This window comes from Spermophilus citellus, assembly GCF_964194105.1.
Source record: "Spermophilus citellus genome assembly, chromosome: 16".
Taxonomy (NCBI): domain Eukaryota; kingdom Metazoa; phylum Chordata; class Mammalia; order Rodentia; family Sciuridae; genus Spermophilus; species Spermophilus citellus.
In genome coordinates, this window is record NC_138196.1 from 46,537,703 (window position 1) to 46,558,349 (window position 20,647).

Genomic DNA, 20,647 nt, shown 5'->3' on the forward strand with positions numbered 1-20,647 from the left:
TTTAAGTGGTAGAGAACACAGTATCTTTATTTTATTTATTTTTATGTGGTGCTGAGGATTGAACCCAGTGCCTCACACATGCCAGGTGAGCGCTCTACCACTGAGCCACAAACCCAGCCCATCCAGTACTCACTTCTAATCTTGTATACTGCCCAACAGAGACATGAGGTCTTTCTCAATTAAGCAACTAATAGAGTTTATCAATTTCTCAAATATGTTTCTGCGTTTGTATCTTCTCACCCTGTTATGCACAGGAAGTAAATTCATTTAATTGAAGGAGACTATCTACCTTAATAGAAATGGACACATCTGTGCCCTTTGTGAGCCTTCCTGTAACTACTGACAATGTAAAACACCTCAGAAAAGTTTTCCAAAAAGATCCTTTCTTCTTGGTAAACCTCTCCAGAGAACTCTGACTATAGGCTCAAGTACTCATTTATTTTTGTACTTATACAGAGTTGAATATCTTCTTTTTACCAAATTTAAATTCAGTATGCTTTTTAGAATTTAAATTTGGAAAGATGATAAAAGCCATTTAATTGTACATTCAATTCTGTGTTAAATCTAAGACTAAGTGGAGCTTTTTGTTCCTAGCAATCCGATATTGTGATAGATGCCAACTTATAAAACCAGATCGTTGCCATCACTGTTCCGTCTGTGATAAGTAAGGAAACCTTTTTTTTGCTTCTAAAATATCTGACCTTTTCATGTAGTATTTATTCTGTTTTCCAGGTTATCACATTTTTTTCCTTATTTATGCTTCTCAGATCATTATTAGGAAATATAATTGGTATAATCATTTGCATTAATACTTATGTGGCTTAGGGCCACAGTCACTTGTCCCCTTCCCTCAACCCTGTTTATGATGACTTAAGGTGCTTGATTTCTAGCAGTTCTGACTTGACTAATTCAATGTAGTAAGTGCTTCTGTGGGCATTTTCTCTCTTTATTAAAATAACTCACTTGACTTTATAACAGTTATATAAATATAACTTTATATATTTACTGTACTACACAAACAGTATGATTTGACTTAATGATTAATATTAATTATTTAGATTTAATATTAATTATTTAATATTAACTAATGATTTAATATTAATATTAAAGAGAAGATTTTATCTAGACTTTCCATAAGTCTGTTGACGTTTTGAACTTTTTTAAGTATGAAGTAGTTGTATGTTATATATCATATTGTTTTTATAAAATGATTTGATTCACATCTTAAAGCACATATATATTTTAAATTCAAGTACTATTATTAAGTAAGGAATGTTGGTATGCCTTTAGTCTCAACTACGTAGGAGGCTGAGGCAGGAGGAACTCAAGTTCATAACTCAGGTGGTCAGCCTAGGGAGGCCTCATCTCAAAAATGAATAATAATTTTAAAAAGATGATAGTTCTGTTATTATATTGCAACTAAAATCAGCTCTAGTATTTATTTTTGATAAGGACGTTTGCTATTACTTTTTATATAAATGATTTTGCAGTATTTTACCTGCCATAAACGAAATGATGCTTTCAATTTTCCTTTTATGACAATGTGATTTAAAAACTTGTGGGGCGTGGGCTTTTGTGCTTTGTTTTTTAGGTGTATCTTGAAGATGGATCACCATTGTCCGTGGTGAGTACGCGGCTTAGGCCTCTTATACATTTTTACAAAGTGAATTATTTCTCTATTTAAACATTTTTACAAATGAAATTTGCATGCACATACATAGACACAGAAATTCTAAAATATTTTCCAGAAGTGTATACAAAGATTTGCCCATTAATTATACATAATACTGTTAATAATACCTCATGCAGATGTCTAATGAAGAAGTAAATCCCTAAAGCTTTATCCATTATTTTAAATGAAACTTGGTATTGAGGAATAGGATGGCAAATACAGAAAAGCACAGAGCTGTTTAAATAAGATATTCCACTTGGAATTTACTAATGTTTTCTAATATTTCTAAGTTATAAAGTTAGGTTACTTATTAGAGATCTATTTGAAAGACCTGATGAAGGTTGATTTTCTATAATTTTTCTATATTTTCCTATAATTTTCACCTCGGTGCGCACAGACCTCTGACAACCAGGCCAAGGTTGCCAGCCAGGTTGGATTTAGACCTTAGTCATACTTACTCCACAGACTTTCTTCTTTCAGGGGTGATGCCACAGGAAATATATACATCCCCACAAGTCTACATGAGACTTGTTTTAAATAAAAGAGAATGTTTCTCCTCGCAGCAGGAAACAGAGAATGTAGGGTTCATAGTTGTGTAGATTTCTCACTAGCACATCTCTTCCTTTCCTTCATTTAGATATCCTTCTTTCAAATGTTAAGACTAGTCAACTCCTATAAGAATAGCTGTCTTCTTAAAGAAAAATTTCTGTAAATAACCCCATTTGTACCAATTTGCATCTGCATTCTTTTTTTTTTTTTGCTCCCCATTCTTTTTTTTCTCTAAGCAAATGTTCCCCCATCCAGTAGTTTCAATTACAAGTTCTCTTAATCCTCCTTTTATTCCTCTTTGCCCTCACCATAGCAGAGGTTGTCAATGCCCTATTCACATCCCCAGGACCCACTGTGAGTTCATCACACCTGCAGAGGACAGTTCCCATGCCAGCAGACAGCCCCCCACCTCAGGCACCTGTGTTTCTTTGCTTCTCCATCGGAGGGCTCTCTTCTACCTGGATAGGTTTGCTCTGCTCACAGGCTAGGCAGTCCAGAAGTGCCAGGGAATTAATAGCCCCAGGGCCACCCTCAACCAATGGAGCCTGTCCAGTAATACTGTTTAGTGGGCCGTTCTCCCTCCCCTCTAGCCCCCGCTTTTTTTTCTTGGGCTGGGGTTCCATCCCAGGGCCCTGCACATACTAGGCAGGTGCTCTACCACTAAACGATATCCCAAATCCTCTCCCTTCTTTGTCTCAAACTATATCAAAGGTGTTAACTTAGGGCCTACTTTTAGGGAAACCATACTAAGAACTCTCCATTTTGAATTGCTGTGGATTCTCAATATATTTAGCAGTGGTAAAATAATTGGGTCATAAAATTGATTCTGATTTTTCCAATTTAATAGAAGATTAAGATGATAATGAACAGAGAGGTGAAGATAATCAGGATTCATTCCAGACCAGCACCAACCTATAAAGTTTGCTATGTCCTTGCTATACACTCAAAATTATAAAAATAGAAAATAACGATTTGCCATTATGTCAATCTTTCTAAACCTGCAATTAATTTGACTGAATAAGAAACTTATAGGATAATTGGACAATCTTTCAAATTTTGACAGATCCTATTAAATAAGTGAAGGGAAACAGGCAAAAGACTCCGGAGTTTTTAAAAATAGTCTCACATTTCATATCTGCATACTGTCTTGCATTCATCCTTTAATGGCAATGTGGAAGAAGTTTAATGACCTGACTGCCTCCTGCACTATTTCTTCCCATCTGCAGCCTCTACCTCCCCCCCACCGTCTCAGCTCTGGCATTCCCTTGAAGAAAGCAATAGCCATGCCGATTGTGAAGGGTTTGATGCCAAGGGCCTGATATTCATTGGATGGCAGTTGAATGGAGCAGTCAACGTTTTTAAAGAATTGAAATTAAAAATTTAAATTAAAAAATTTGTAGGGCTGGGTGTGTAGCTCCGGGGTAAAGCACATACTTAGCATATACAAGGCTCTAGGTTGAATCCTCAACACCTAAAACACACAAACACACACACACACACACACACACACACACTTTTACTCATTTTTACGGTTCTAAATTAAAAAATAAAAGCAGTGAACATGTTCTTCTATCCCTTCTTTCCCCTATTCACAGAGAACCACCGGTCTGTATGTAGGCAGGGGCATTCCTCCCTCATTTTTTTAAAAAAATATTTTTATTAGTTATTGGCGGACCTTTATTTTATTTATATGTGGTGCTGAGAATCGAACCCAGTGCCTCACACATGCTAGGCAAGTGCTCTACCATTGAGCCACAACCACAGCCCCTCCCTCCCTCATTTTTAAAAACACAACTGACTGTATTGTAGACTAAATTTGGTTTATTTTCTTTCAGTTAAAATATCCTGAAAATGTTTTTAAAAAGCCATTATATGATTACATTAGGATATTCCCAGACTGTGGGAAGACCATTTTTAGAGAGGTCTTGTATGTGGATTTGAACTTTAGTAACTATGAACTTTGAGCATTTGAAATATTAACCAGTGGCTCTCAGTTTTTCAATGATTTCAGCATATCAGCTCTGGCCAGTTAAAGTTATCCATCAGGATTCAGGGAATCAATCTCACGCTCATTATTTTAACTAAAAATAAGTTTCTCTAGTATTAGCTTTACTAGCTTTCTATTAGAGAAATTTTTCTTTTAGTGTAAAATTTAATTATATTAATAATACTTTCACATACTTGCGCCAAATTAGGTAACATAAATAAAAGTAAATAATTTTAGCTTTAATTTATTGAGCACCTACTGTATTCTAGAGACCATATGTATAATCTGTCATCCTTACAACAACAAACAGAAGTATGATTTGTCCCATTTTAAAGGGAAAGAAAGTAAGACTCAGGAAACTTGAAACATGGGCTCAAAGTCACATAGTTTTTAGACTTGAAAGGCCGCATTCTTCCTAATAAATTGTGTTCTGTTTTCTGTTCTCAGAAAAACAATTGCCCTGAACAGAGCCAACAGCTGTGCTTATAGCCTAAGAGGGATATTTACCCAGAACATGTTGTTTCTTCATGTGAAGTCATTCCTTTTCCAGATGGAGGAAGCTCAGACTTGGACTGGGTTCTCTTCCTTTCCCATCTGAATCTACATACCAGGGCAGTTAAAATGTCTAGCCCCAAACTGTCTGTCACAAGAGGAAGGTATTATTCAAAAATAAACATGATTACTCTGTTTCTTCTAGTAACATACACATAAAACTCCCTAGAAACATTTCAGACTCTAAAATGCTTGGTCTTTCTTTACTGAGCTTCTGCCATGTTTCCTACCTCTGACATGCAAATTACTCTTAATAGAAGTTAAAGGAAGCCAAATTGGGTATTATAAAATCTGTGATCAAAATCATTTTATTTCTATAAATACAAATGTTCTTCATCATTTACTCAAAAACTGCTTCTTACATTCTTATAGGAAGGGAAGCAATCTGTCCCTTCCTTCTAATTCCCCCAGGCCACAAGAGTCATAGGTGACACCAACATTGTCCAGAGTCTTCACCTTCACCTACCCTTTTTTTCCTCTTGAAACCAGCATAAGTAAGCAAGTGCAATATCCTGTATCCTTTCGAAACAAATTACAGTTAGGCTTTACAGAATATTACCAGTGTTACTTCTTGCCATTTTTTCATTCTGATGCCTTGAAAAGCCATCTCAGCAATTTGGATTCCCACTAGAATCTCTAGAGCTGCAAATATAACTGCATACAATGTGCATCCAGAGTTTTGGACATCCTTATGAATTCCTTCCCCATATATAACTATAGATTATATACAATGCAAATTAATAAATTTAATGCTGCTTCCTTTACCTTATATATTTCTTTAATTCTCTCTCTCTTTTTTTTAGTTGTAGACGGACACAGTATCTTTATTTTATTTATTTTTATGTGGTGCTAAGGATCGAACCCAGTGCCTCAGACATGCGAGGCAAGTGCTCTACCACTGAGCTACAACCTCAGCCCTACCTTATATTTTTGAGGTAGAAAATATAACCATTTTTCATGTGAACATAGTTTCATTTTTAAAATCTGGAACAAGAAAGTTTTCAATTTATTACTAAAGTCAATAGAAAGATTATTTTGCTAACACTCGAGTGAGAACAAGGACATTTGAGGAGAGGAAACAATATGTATATGCTCTATGAAATAGGTTCAATATGTCAGATAACACTGAGCTAACTCAGAAAGCAATGATTTCAGCCAATTTAACAGATCTATTCTATCACATCTACTTGAGGTTATCCCATAATGCTGTGATCTCTATGCAAAGGAAAAAAATCTTTTTTTAAAATTAAATTATTTATTTATTTTAATTTCTTATACAGGATGACAGAATGCAATTCATTTTATGTTACACAGATAGAGCACAATTTTTCAAGTCACTTGTTGTACACAAAGTTTTTTCACATCATTTGTGTCTTCATACATGTACTTAGGGTAATGATGTCTAACTCATTCCATTGTCTTTCCTACCCTCATGCCCCCTCCCTTCCCTTCCCTCCCCTTTGTCCTATCTAAAGTTCCTCAATTCCTCCCATCCCCCAAACCCCCCCTCCAACACACCCCCAATATTGGGCCTTTGTTTTTGGGGGATTGGCTTACTTCACTTAGCATTCTCTAACTCTATCCATTTACCTGCAAATACCATGATTTTATTCTCTTTTAATGCTGAGTAGTGTTCCATTGTGTAGATACACCAAACTTTCCCTATCCATTCATCTACTGAAGGGCATCTGGGTTGGTTCCACAATTTAGGTATTGTGAATTGTGCTGCTATAAACGTTGATGTGACTGTGTCCCTGTAATAGGCTGTTTTTATGTCTTTGTGGTATAAACCATGGAGTGGCATAGCTGGGTCAAATGGTGGTTCCATTCAAAGTTTTCCAAGGAATCTCCATACTGCTTTCCAGATTGTCTGCACCAATTTGCAGTCCCGCCAGCAATGTATAAATGTATCTTTTCCCCCACATTCCCGCCAACACTTGTTGTTTGTATTCTTGATAGCTGCCATTTTGACTGGAATGAGATGAAATCTTAGAGTAGTTTTGATTTGCATTTCTCTAGTTGCTATTAGATGTTGAACATTTTTCATATATTTGTTGATTGATTGTATATCCTCTTCTGAGAAGTGTCTGTTCAGTTCCTTGGTGCATTTATTGATTGGATTATTTTTTTGTTGTTGTTGTTGTTTTTGGTGTTAAGGTTTTTGAGTGCTTTATATATCCTAAAGTTTAGTGCTGTATCTGATGTGCTTGTTGTAAAGATTTACTCCCATTCTGTAGGCTCTCTCTTTACCTCACTGATTGTGTCTTTTGCTGAGAAGAAGCTTTTTAGTTTGAATCCATCCCATTTATTGATTCTTGGTTTTAATTCTTGCGCTATAGGAGTCTTTTTAAGGAATTTGGGGCCTAATCCAACATAATGGAGATTTGGACCTACTTTTTCTTCTATTAGGTATAATTTAGTTAGTTTTCTTTTATTATTGCTTTTTAATATTTCTCTTAATTCCTAGGTCCTTTAAGAGAAAGAGTAAATATAAAATGAGCTGTATTTATGTTTTAATGTATTAATAATGTTTGGAATTCCACCCTCCCCCAAGCATCACATAATGATTTTAGAATAATAAGAACTGAGAATTTGTTATTGTCCATATCATATAATATAAAGCTGGATGTCAAAAATGATCTTAGTGCTTTTTTATTTTTTACAGGTAAGAAAAATGAAATTCTAATTTACTATTTCACTTTCTCGGGCCATATAATTATCTAGTGTCAAATGTCATTACTATTTTGGCCCCCAATCGTATTTCTTTTCTTAAATCTCCCATTTAAGAATATGCTTTGGCAGTCTGGTTGGTTCAATCAATGATGGCATGCAAGGAGAAGTATGTGAAGTTAGTTTATCTAGCCTAGGAAAATTTAAAAGATTTTAACTTAATCATAATTTGTTATCAAACCGAAAGATAACTGTCAATTTCTCTAATCTGCCTGACTTCACTAGTTGTCATACAGCTCTGTGCTTTTAAGCATGTGCTTATTCATATGTTTGGACATGAAATGTAGTTACATTGATCAAAACTTATTAAAGCTGTATTAAATATCACATATTGAAAATCTAAGCACAGAAACTCATTTTTTCTTAAAATTGATTTTTAATGTTTCCATGTATAAAGAAATTTTATGACTTACACTTAAAGAAATGCTAACAAATTTTAAACGAGACAAAACCAAACACTGTTAAATTTGAGCATGTTATAACTGGGTTGAAGATGTAATACTCACTGTGACTGTTTTTGTTTTTTTGGCAGGGTGAACAATTGTGTTGGATTTTCAAATTATAAATTCTTCCTCCTTTTCTTGGCTTATTCTCTGCTGTACTGCCTTTTTATTGCTGCTACAGATTTACAGTATTTTATCAAATTTTGGACAGTAAGTTGTTACTTTAGTGACTTTTCTTCAGTTTATAAAAATATGTAATGTAAATTTTCAGCAGTGAATTATTTCAGACAATGACTTTACAAAATAGAGTTAATTCACATAGTCAGTCCTCTTTATTCACAGATCCTGTATTTTTTAATTCGACTTCTCAAAATTTGTCTGTAATATCAAAACCAGTACTCACAAAGCTTTCATAATCATCTGCAGATGGGTGCAGAATGGCAGAGTTTTGGAGTGTTCCACGCGCATGCGCCCAGTTGAGGTGAAACAAGGCAGAGCTCTGCCTTCTTGCTTCATTAGCTCTCATAGTGTGAACAAACGTGCTCTTCACAGTCTGGTGCCGTGTCTTGTATTTCTGTGCTTTTTGTTGATTTTGCTCTTTAAAATGGTCTTCAAGCATAACGCTGAAGTGCTGTCTAACGTTTCTAATCAAGACTGACATTTTATATGAAGGAAACACCTTAATAAGCCTCATTCATTAGCCTAAGTTATAGTGCCGTTGGCCACAGGTTCCATGTTAATGATAAGGGACCTTTAAGCAAAAACCCACAGAAAACGAAGTTGTGAATTGGTCAGTTGATGAAGATGTTATGCCAGGAGTCTTGCAGGAACCTAACTCTGCATTGTCCCTGGGAGAAGTGGTTCAGGATTCACAAAGTCAGTGTTCATGGTAACCTTATAGAACATAGCTACTGCAAATAATGATAATGGACTATATAAATAGGTATTTTTCTGTATTTAAATATAGATGTGTTTTCATATAGATTTTTTAAAAAATTGTTATGTCTATAATGTTTTCAATTTTTAGTGGGTATTGTTTAATTATGCTTTAAGTACTCTTTTTTTTCTGTATTATATATTTTCCCAAATCTTAAGTCTTTATTAAATTCATGGAAAGACTAATGAATTCTGATATAAAATATGACATGTTTTAAATAATCACTTCTTTATTTTAATGTATATATTTTTATGTTACTGTTCTCAGGCAAAATTAAGAGTTTATTAAATATCTGAAGATATTCCTTGAGAGTGGCAAATAATCTTAAAAAGCAGTTTATTCCTTGTCAGAATGGCTTTAGTATTTTCATTAAATTATCCTTTATTATGGTGATAATTTCTGAATCATTGGATCTGTTTTTGAGGTTTAAACCAAATTTACTACCAAAGAGTTGTTGAATACCTACTATGTGCTAGTTAACATTGCTAAGTACTAGCTTCACACAGGTGAAGGGATCTGCTTGTAGTAGTTTCCAGCTTGAGGAATGATCCCTAACAAATGCCTGGGAGGATATTAGTTCACTGCTCCTCATTCCTGTGAGTGGTTTTCATTCCAAAACACAAATATATTTTAAAAGGAAGGACCAGAGTTTTCAATGGGCAGACCCCACTGTTGAAAACTACCAATGAGGTCTTATGACCAGTGTCAATCTGACAGTTACTATAGAGAATCAAACATATGATCTTTTATCTGATGGGTCCTCCATGCCAGCTGTGGTGCCTCACTAATTGCCCATATCCTCACGCCCTCCATTCTAGAGCCAGTCCAAGTCTCCTTTGACATACCAACAGTGATGATCAAACTAGTTTGCTTTGAGGTGGCCTATTTCAGCCAATGGACATTATAAAATTTATTTTAGATAGGTGTTATTCACTAATGTTGATCTTTTCTGTGATGTTATTATTTAAAATAGCTTGGAGCATTATTGTGGATGTGTTGTTATATGTATTCTTTTAGTCAATGCTGTTGTTTGCAGTAATAGAAAACATCAATGAGAATGGTAACTAAATTGTGCCAGTTAACCTTAATAATAAAGCTATTTAAACATTTGTGAATCTGTAGTATGCAAACAAAACATGTCAGATTTAAAATATTTTATAGTTCCTTCTATCTCATGTCCTACTGTTATAGTTTATACTATGCTGTCATAATTTTTCTGATTTGACTATGCAAAATAAATACCCCCAATTTTAATCTTTTTCCATAGACACATATTCCAGCAAACATTTAATTTAATATGACAAAATATATATTTCTTTTTTCTCCTGAAGTTTTAACACCATGTATCTTTCTCCATATCTAAATTTATTTAAAAAAATTATTAAAAATTTATAAAAAATTTATTTATAAAAAATTTTAAGCAAAAAGAAACTTGCTTATAAAAATAAAAGGATAATTTCCCCTTTGACGAAACATGTTATTTTCTTCCTTTCTTTATAGAATGGCCTACCTGATACTCAAGCCAAGTTCCATATTATGTTTTTATTCTTTGCTGCAGCTATGTTTTCTGTCAGCTTGTCTTCTCTGTTTGGCTATCATTGTTGGCTAGTCAGCAAAAATAAATCTACATTAGGTGAGTATTAAATTATTGTAGTTGACAGAACTTTTAAGTACATACGTAGATACTCATTGAAAGTTGACATATGATTAAACATCCACCTATCCTGAAGTGGTAAAAAAATCATTCTTATTTCTCACATTTTTGTGTGTGTGGATAGTCACTTCGACATATATAAGTTCATTCATTTCATGCATTTATTGGTCATCCATGCTGGGCAAAGCATTGTGACCAAGAGCACTGTGAATAGGGATAGTTGTACTTTTTTCCTTTGGTTGCCTTTATTTCTTTTCCTTGACTAATTGCTGTAGTTAGAACTTACTGTGTAATGTTGAATAGAAGTAGTAAAGGAGACAGTCTATTGAGGGGTCCCTAAATTAATAATGAAACATAAAAGTAATTACAAAATGCAAAATAATTTTAATGAAGCAAAGAGAATGCTCAAGTGTGAATAAAGGACTGGGGATGATGGAGGAAACTTATTTAGAATGAGCTGGCAGGAAAGCACTTACTACAACAAAAAGTACTTAACCTAAGCAGTCAGCCATGAAAAGAGCCAGAGCACGTCAGGCAGAGAAAACAGTATGTTCAAAAGCCCTATAAATATGGGATGCAGCTAAAGCAGTTCTTAGAGGAAAATGAATAGTTGTAAATGTCATTCTAACAAGGAAGAAATATTTCAATCAATAACTTTCTACCTTAAAAATGAAAAAAAGAAGAGCAAATTAAACCCAAAGCTAGCTGAAGGAAGGAAGTAATAAAGATAGGAGATAATGGAAATAAATAATAAATATTACAGAAAACCAATGAAACCAAAAAAATTGACAACATTTATCTAACAAGGAAAAAAGTGAAGACTCATCACAAAAATCAGAAATGAAAATGGGGACATTGCTACTGACTTTTTAGAAATGAAAGGATTATAAAAGATTATTATGAACTATTGTACATTAGAAAACCTAGATGAAATGGACAAATTTCTAGGAACAAACAAGCCATCAAACTGATTCAAGAAGACACAAAAAACTAAGACAAACCTATAACAAGTAAAGAGATTGAATCAGTAATCAAATGGTTCACAACAAAGAAAAGCCTGGGACAGTTTGGCTTCACTGTACATTAACAGAGAAAAGAGAAAAACATGTAACAAAATCTAACACTCTTTCATGATTAAGAGGAAGCACACTTAAAAAATTAAGATTGTAAAGGAACCTCCTCAACCTGATAAAGTGCATTTATGAGAAATCCACAGCTAACCTAAGACTCAGAGGTGAAAAACTGAAAACTTTCCTTTTAACATCAGGAACAAAACATGGATATGTCCTTTATTACTGCTATTCAACATACAGCAAGATCTAACCAGTTAGAATTAGTCAAGGAAAAGAAATAAAGGCAACCAAAGGAAAGAAGTACCACTATCCCTATTCACAGATAACATGATCTTATATAAAAATATCTAAAGAATTCACAAAAAAGCAGTGTTAACAATATCTGGATAGTCAAATAAAATCAATAAGTGCCAAATCAGTTATGTTTCTCTGTACACAAAAAAATGAAACATCCAAAAATGAAACTAAGAATATTATTCCACTTTTCAAAAGTTTTTAAAAGAATAAAATACTTAGGAATAAATTTAACCAAGGAGGTTCTACAGTAGCACACTGAAAATACAAAGCATGATTGAAAGAAGTTAAAGGAGACTTATAAAGAAATGGTAAGATTCCCCATGTTCATGGACTGGAAGATTTAACATTGTTAAGATGGCAGTACTACCCAAAGTGATTTATACATTCAGTGTAATTCCATTTTTGCATAAATGCAAAAGCTGATCCTCAAATTCATATAAAATTATAAGAGGACTCAAATAGCAAAAATGTCTCACCAGAAAAAGAACAAAGTTGGAAGATTCACATTCCTGATTTCAAAACTATAATGATCAAAACAGTGTGCTACTGACATGACGAGATACATACCTCTATGTTTGTGCATCTCCTCATTTGGTTGTGTATTCTTAATTATATTACGTTATTACACACATGCATGTATGCGTACACACACACACACACACACACACACACACACACACACATATTTCCAGGGATAAATCCATACCTCTTTAGTCAATCAGTTTTTAACTAGGTTGTCAGGAATATAGATGGAGAAAGACTAATAGCTTTGTCATGTTGCTGGGAAAACTTGAATTCATAGGGCAGAAAATGAAATTAGACCCTTACCCCATAGCATATACAAAAAATTAAAATTGAAGGGGCTAGAATCTTGGCTCAGTGGTAGAGCACTTGCCTGGCATGTGTGAGGCCCTGGATTTGATCCTCAGCACTGTATATAAATAAAGATCTATTGACAACTAGAAAATATTTTAAAAAATTAAAATCAACCAACGATCTAAACAGAAGTGCTAAAACTATAAAACTTAGAAAATGCATCTTCAGGAACTTGAAAATGGCAATGTAGTCTTAGAATACCAAAATCATGAGCAACAACAGAAAAAAATAACTCCTTATTTTTTTTCTGTTGTTGCATGCTTTTGTTGTTCACTTTTGTGAACCACAGGATATTATTGAGAAAATAAAAAACAACAGAATAAGAATAATATTTGCAAAAAATGTATCTGACTAAGGACCTCATATGCAGAATATATTAAGAATTCTTACAAACCAACAACAAAAAGACTCAAAAAATTGGCAAAGGATTTGAATAGACATTTAGGTAGACATTTATTTAGAGAAAATATTCAAATAATCAACAAGTTCTTTAAAACATGCTCAACATCATTACTCAAACCAAAACCATAGTGAGGTATCACATCACACCATTAGGGTGGCTGTAATACAAAACTAGAAACAAGTGTTTGTCAGGATTTAGGGAATTTAGAATCCTTTTATAATTATGCTGGGAATATAAAATGGTGTAGCAACTATTAAAAACATGTTGGTATATTCCTCATATGGTAGAATTATCGTAAGAGCCAGCAGTGCCACTCCTAGGGATATACTCCAAAAATTGAAAACAAGAATCTAAATGGATGCTTGTATACCAGTGACCCTAAAGAACTATTTACAGTAGTCAGAAGCAACCCAAATGCCCATTAAATAATGGAGAAAATATGGGCATATCTATACAAAGGAATATTCCTCAGCTATAAAAAGGAATGAAGTACTGACACTTGCTACAACACACATGAACCTTGAAAACATGCTAAGTGAAAGAAAATAATCACAAAAGATTATGGCTTATATGATCCCATTCATATGAATGTCCAGAATAGGAAAATTCATAGAGCACAATCGTGTTAGTTGTTGCTTGGGGATAAGGACAGAAGGGACTGGAGAGTAACTGCTTAAGGGTATAATAGTAAAACTATTGTGGAACTTGATAAAGGTAATTGTTGCACAGAATTTATATTGAGTGCCATTTGGTTGTTCACTTCAAAAAAGATTTTATGTTTTGTGAATTTCACCACAGTTTTTTTTTAAAAAGAAAATATAAGAAAAGAGCTAGGAATACTTGAGAAACCATCTATGGGGTTGGAGCATAAGAAGCTAAAGAATGAGAAGTGAAAAGTAAGCAGAGACTTAGCTACATAGTTTCTAGGCTAAGATTAGGAGTTTGGGAATGCAACTAGAATTTATAAATTCCTTTGATCAGAAAGGAGCTTTTAAGCTATGAGATCCCATGATTATTCAGTGAAGATTAATTATAGTAGATAGTTCTTGTTCATTTTTAACATTCAGGCAAAATCCTATTACAGCACATATTATTAGAAAAAAATTTGCTTTAGTAAAGTAATTTCTAAGCAAGGTATCTTGTTTTCCAATTTCAGTTTGGACATTTAAATTGTAATGCTTTGAAAGTAAATGAATTGTTTCCAGAAGCTTTTAGCTTCTAGATTTGAGATTTAACTTGTAGCACTGAAAGGACTTCCTCTGGATAATATGGCCCTAGTTTTCAAATAACTCTTTAACCTGGAGTGGCAAATGCAAAGGATGTTGCATTTATTATAATGCAAGTGGACACAACTTGTGGTATGTCTAAATCACCACATTTTTCATAGAAGCCAACTTCTAGTTATTTTTTTTTTAAATTTTGGGAAAAAAATCATTATACTTAAATGTTAGTTCATATTCCAAAAATAAAATTTTAGAATTTGCCTTTCAGTGTTATTCAAGAAGAAAATGTAGTATTCTGGAAGGAAAATTGATGACCTTGTTCAAATCCCACATCTGTAATTTATTTCTTTTGTGATCTTGGGCAACTCCCAGAACCTTACTCAACCTCAACTTTGATAGGCAAGTGGGCACAACCAGATGCAATGTATGGTTATGGATTGTATCCTGATTTGGACAAACACTATACAGTGTATTTTTGGGTCATCTGGAAAATTTTTATGATTAAGTGAGAGAAAATTTCAATAATATTGAAACTAGAATTTGTTAACTTCAAAACAGTTATACAATATATGTAAAGTATACGCTCATTTTGGTTAAAAAAAACTCTGTATATTTGAATATATATCTATTGCCCTTCCATGTATCCATTCAATTATCTATCAAAAGATCCAGAAGATACAAAGTTTTAACCTATTTGCTTACTTGTATTTTTAAATGTTTTTACAATGCACATGTACAGCCATAGTAGTAAAAGGATTAGTTGAGAATTAAAATAGACGTGATATTTTGAAAAGAATAGACAATCTGTATGTCAGGGCTACTAGTAGGTACATATTTAGTCACAGGGTGGACATTGATTTCCAGAGTTTCTTCATTTAATTTAATTATTTCTAAATATTAGGAACCTCTTGTTGATTTGTTCTTTATTCATGCAGTTGCTTTACCATCTCTTCTAGAGGCATTCAGAAGTCCAGTGTTTCGACATGGAACAGATAAGAATGGCTTCAGCTTGGGTTTCAGTAAAAACATGCGACAAGTTTTTGGTGATGAGAAGAAATATTGGTTGCTACCCATTTTCTCAAGGTACTTTTGCTGTTAACTTTTTCAGGTTTTAAACTAATGGAAGCAAGTCAACAAAGGACAATTTCAGAAAAAGTTTCTGTTCCATAGGTCTATAATTCTGCGTAGTGACTTCTATTTTTAAGTAATATTTTATGATTCACTATTACATCAATGTGAACATGAACTAACTCATCCTCTCTCTAAATATAAACAGTGTATTGAAGCCAATGCTGATCCACATATTTTGCATATTACCTGCTCTGCTTTCAGTCATTGGCATTGTAACAGGGTTTTACTCCATTGTCTTTTTCCTGATTCAACTGTAAGTTTTTATTTTAATTATAGTCTAGGTGATGGCTGCTCTTTTCCAACTTGCCTTGTTAACCAGGATCCTGAACAACCATCCACTCCTGCAGGACTGAATTCCACAGCTAAAAAGTAATCCCACACTTTTTTCTGCTTTATTTTCCAATGAGTTTTATTCTTGAGTCCTTTGGTTACATGAGTAAACATAAGAGAGTTTACTGCAATGGTTTCCACTTGGAATGAGGGAGAGAGGAGAGTATGATTGGGGAGGCAAACCTGGGCCACTTAGATTGTGTTTATGAGGTTTTGCTAATAGTCTAAGGGATAAGTACACAGGTTCTCTGTACATTTCAGTTGACTGAAATATATTATGATTTTTTTTAAATGTAGCACTTAAAAATTATAGGACAAAATTAGCTCCTCGTTTTTCTAGTGAGCATGCAAAGGATAAAATTCCCCTCTGACCCTCCATGTCTTTCCTCTCTGGTAATTTTTATGAAGATCAGAGAAAATTCTCTGTATCAAGTCTTTAGAGTTCAGATGGATCCCAAGGCACCTGTTTGATAATTCTATTAGTAATATGTCCTATAACTTTTTTGCTGTTTAAAGACCTCTAAGTATTATCAGAACCTTTTTATTTTTTATTTTGTTTAGAGAGAGGTGAAGGGGTCTGGGAAATTTGTTGTCTGGAGACTTTTGCTCCAGCTTTAAGTTTGTTTTGATTCAGTCTTTCAAGAATTTTAAGATGGCAACAGAACTGAAGTTTAATTCTAACTTTGCTACTGTCAAAAGGCGATAGTAGTTAAAACTTTTAAAAGGCTGTATGTGAGTTTTCATTGGTTTGAAACACTAATTTTTAGACCTTTATGAAATATTTATTATATATTAAGAGTTAAAGTAAAAAAAGATTTTTGTTTATGAGTAGGTATAAATCTCTGCAGAAACATGCTCATTTTTAAAATTTACCTCCAAAATTTTAGTAAGGAGCTATTAAAGCTGCAAAAAATATTAAAATGTTATAAAATATTAGATGTGAGGTAATCATTAAGGAGCAAAAGCTTAACCTCATATCCTTAAAAACATAATAATTATATTCAGCTAAAATATGTGCAATTAGTTTTTGGAAGAATTGTAAGTAGATTTTTAAATTATAATTTCTATTTCAGGATATTCTAAAATTTTGCTAATACCTTCTATGCCCAGAATTTTTCTCTAAGTGGACTATTATTTTTTGTATATTTTCCACATCATCCAACATGTTGACATATGGCAGGTCCACCTAAACTTTAAAACTTAAGTTTCAGAGGAAATTCTTTCAAGCCTTTTCACTCCCCAAATTAAGGACTCGTGAAGTCAAATGTTTTCAACATTCCTGCAAGATAGCACTCTCATTTGTTCATAGGGAGGAAGAGAATTCTTTGTTCAAGATCATTTAGGTCACTTTAGAAACACTACCGTGGTTTTTCTTAAACTTATCTTCCTACTGTCACCTTCATATTTTTTCCATATCTATACATCCCAAAATTAATATTTTTGTGTAATATATCTCTTTAAGAAGGATACTTAAACTTATTTTTCAAGCAAACTTCATATCACAGTCATAAATAAAAAAGCTATTATAATTTGCCATAAACAGAATAAAATCAAGCATAAAAATGATCTTATTAAGTTTTAATTAGATTCCCTTACCTGCTAAAATCTGAGGTTAAGGATTATTCTCTGTATTAATAATGTAAATTTTCCAAGGTTAGAGATTATCATGTTATTTATGATGAGAAGGAAGAAAGGACACTGAAGACAACATTTTTCTCCTTGAGTCAGTGTCTTTTAGTGTCTTATCCTTGTCGTCCCCAAATATCTTGGATACTTCCTAAAATCATCTTGTATTACAAGTGGTTTGAGTTTTTCATATTTTGAGAAATACTCAACAATACTACCAAGAATTAACCTGTGATGTTCATTATTATTTATCAGTGCTGAAAACCATCAATTTCCTGCAAAGCCATTGAGAGAGTCCCAGAGCCACCTTCTTACTGATTCTCAGTCTTGGACAGAGAGCAGCACAAACCCAGGAAAAGGCAAAGCTGGTAAGGGTGTGCTTAATTGGCTATTTTAAAATATGCTTTAGTTTTAAAAAGGGGCAGTGGTGAAAGATCTCACTGTTTTTCTACAGAACTTTATTAATTTTATACATGTATTTATAAATATATATAAATATGTCTTTATAAATGTAAGTATATATATAAGTATACACACACACACACACACAACCTTTGGAGTCAGATGTCCATTGTAAATTTTGAATAATTTTGAAAGAACTCTTTGTGAGTTGTTTTAACATCTGTTAATAGAAAACCATTTTATAGAAGATTATTTTTTTTCCAGTTTAAAGAACCAAATCTTTATCGCTGCCTGTTTTTTTTTTTAAGTAGTAATAGAAATAAATTCCAAATACAAAGGATTACAGTGAAAAAAATGTAGTCAACTCAGGCGGTTATAAAATATCTTCTGAAAAGTACTTTAAATTAATTATGTAGCTCTGTTTTTGACTCTTAAGATTTCTATTCAGCTTTAAAATATCTATGTAAAATGATTGCATAATTACCATCACTTAAACTGCCTGTAATTTCTTCATATCTCATACACAGTTCCTTTGTTATTATTGATTTAATCTTTTGATTACTTAGTTTATTAGCAAAGAACAATCAAGGCTTTGAAGTCAGACTTGTTTACAAGACCCAGTTTGGACACCTGTTAGTGTGTGGTGTTTGTTATGATCTAACTTCCTTTGGGCTTAGCTTCCTTATCCTTCAAATACTCTCTGTTTCTTGGGGTTGGTCAATATTAAGTGAGGTGATTGTAGTGCAGGTGTGTGGGTGTCCCTAGAATGACTACAAAACTAGACACCCACAAGTAAGGCCCTGTTAGCCAGGAAATTTCCAGATTGACTCATTTTAGCAGTTTTTCAGACATTTTCTTTGTTTCTAGTTCTTTTTTTTTTTTCCAAATTCACATGCTTCCTGACTTGGTTCATTGTACTTTATTTTTTATTTTTTTTTTTGAGAGAGAGAGAACTTTAATATTTATTTTTTAGTTTTCAGCGGACACAGCATCTTTGTTGGTATGTGGTGCTGAGGATCCAACCCGGGGCCGCACGCATGCCAGGCGAGCGCGCTACCGCTTGAGCCACATCCCCAGCCCAGGTTCATTGTACTTTAAAGTGTTTATTGATTTACTTGAAATCTCTTTGGGATTTAGTGATAGTGGGAAGTAAAGAGTCCAGAGTAAAAATTCTCATCATTATTTAATATATAAGAAGTCAAACAAAGTTTTTTTTTTTTTTAAAGAGAGAGTGAGAGAGGAGAGACAGAGAGAGAGAGAATTTTTAATATTTATTTTTTAGTTCTCGGCGGACACAACATCTTTGTTGGTATGTGGTGCTGAGGATGGAACCCTGGCCGCACGCATGCCAGGTGAGCGTGTTACCGCTTGAGCCACATCCCCAGCCCCAAAGTTTTTTTTTTTTTTTTAAAGATCATATTTTGAACACCATTTGTGTCCTCTGAAGATCCTCGTGATCTGAGTGTTCATAATTTGGTCCTTCCCTTAACCCACCATTTAGCTTTCTAGTCTATAGGAAGGAGGCATTGCGTTGACAAAAATTGATGGCACCTGTTTGCCATTTGAGTTTATCACCTTCCTTAGAGGCAAAGAAGTGATGAAAAGTTGGGAGTCAATTGTTTGGAAGAGCGACAAAGAACTCCCTTTCTTCCAGAAGGAATACACACTCTATCTGATAGTCTACATCGACTTGGAGATGATTGCTTGATTTTATATGCTATTAATTATTTGGCATTTACATTAATTTTCTGTTAAATTGATGAATGAATTGAGAAACTAGTATAGAGGAAAATGTAAAGGAAGGAAGAATAAAAAGAGAAGGAGAAAATGAGAAAGGACTTAAAGACTGGTTTGAAGAAGGAGGTAATTAGGTGAGGAAACTTGATCTGAGCAATTTAATATCTTTCACCATTTTGTTCATTTTTTTCCTCATGTAAAAATGCAAAATATTGAACACATATCTACATTTTTACATTTCTAGCTCTATTTTTAGTGGCTTTGATGTCTGTGTGTGTGAGGTGGGGAGAAAAATCCTGGCTCTAACATTGGACAGGGTGTGAGTGCATATGTTTGTTCTAGAAGTCATCTCCCCAGCCTCCTTACTATATTCAGGGCACCTTTGCAAGTATTTTTGAGAATTATTCTTAGGTGAATAAACATATCTCTGTTTACTTGTTCAAAAACAACCAAAAATGTTAGTTTATTTTCTTTCTTTAAGGTATGAGCAATCCTGCATTAACCATGGAGAATGAGACTTAACTCTTCAAGCGAAGTAAATTCACATTTTATACAAATAAAGTAAGTTTCCCCTTTATTTTTATGTTTTATATTTTTAACAGTTTTTTAATTTATTAGAGTTATTAATTCCCATAAATATTCTTTATTTTTGCACGTAAGATGTCTTATGTGACCTGTGGAATTTCATTAATTATCCTGGGCCTCTGGACATGAATTTCACTTCAGGTTAATTTGATAAAGTATAGAAATAAGTTAATGAAAAGGTTATTTATTTATGAATGCATTAAATGGCAGAGATCAACTCTACATTTACTTAAACATTGCTTGTCATTTCATAGGATCATAGAATTTATCATCTTTATTTTTTTCTAACATTCAGGATACACAATTATCATATCTTTGACCATCCTTTAGCAGAATCTCACTGGGTCCAAGTATAAGATGATTTTGTTTGTTAGCACAAACACCTGTCATCCCCATTTTTAGTCACAGTAGGACCTCATAGCATGTAAATAATAGGTGCT

At 33.4% G+C, this 20,647-nt stretch overlaps 1 protein-coding gene across 1 annotated transcript in view; it reads left to right on the plus strand.

Annotated features, from left to right (window-relative positions):
- ZDHHC2 (zDHHC palmitoyltransferase 2) overlaps positions 1–20,647 on the plus strand; it is a 66,146-nt gene that overhangs the window by 40,158 nt on the left and 5,341 nt on the right. The window contains exons 5-12 of the mRNA XM_081269723.1: positions 595–664; positions 1,592–1,624; positions 8,023–8,143; positions 10,371–10,503; positions 15,353–15,479; positions 15,804–15,896; positions 17,739–17,851; positions 20,104–20,183. Coding sequence (XP_081125849.1) covers positions 595–664; positions 1,592–1,624; positions 8,023–8,143; positions 10,371–10,503; positions 15,353–15,479; positions 15,804–15,896; positions 17,739–17,851; positions 20,104–20,144 — 731 coding nt within the window. The 3' untranslated portion in view covers positions 20,145–20,183. The remainder of the gene's footprint in view (positions 1–594; positions 665–1,591; positions 1,625–8,022; positions 8,144–10,370; positions 10,504–15,352; positions 15,480–15,803; positions 15,897–17,738; positions 17,852–20,103; positions 20,184–20,647) is intronic.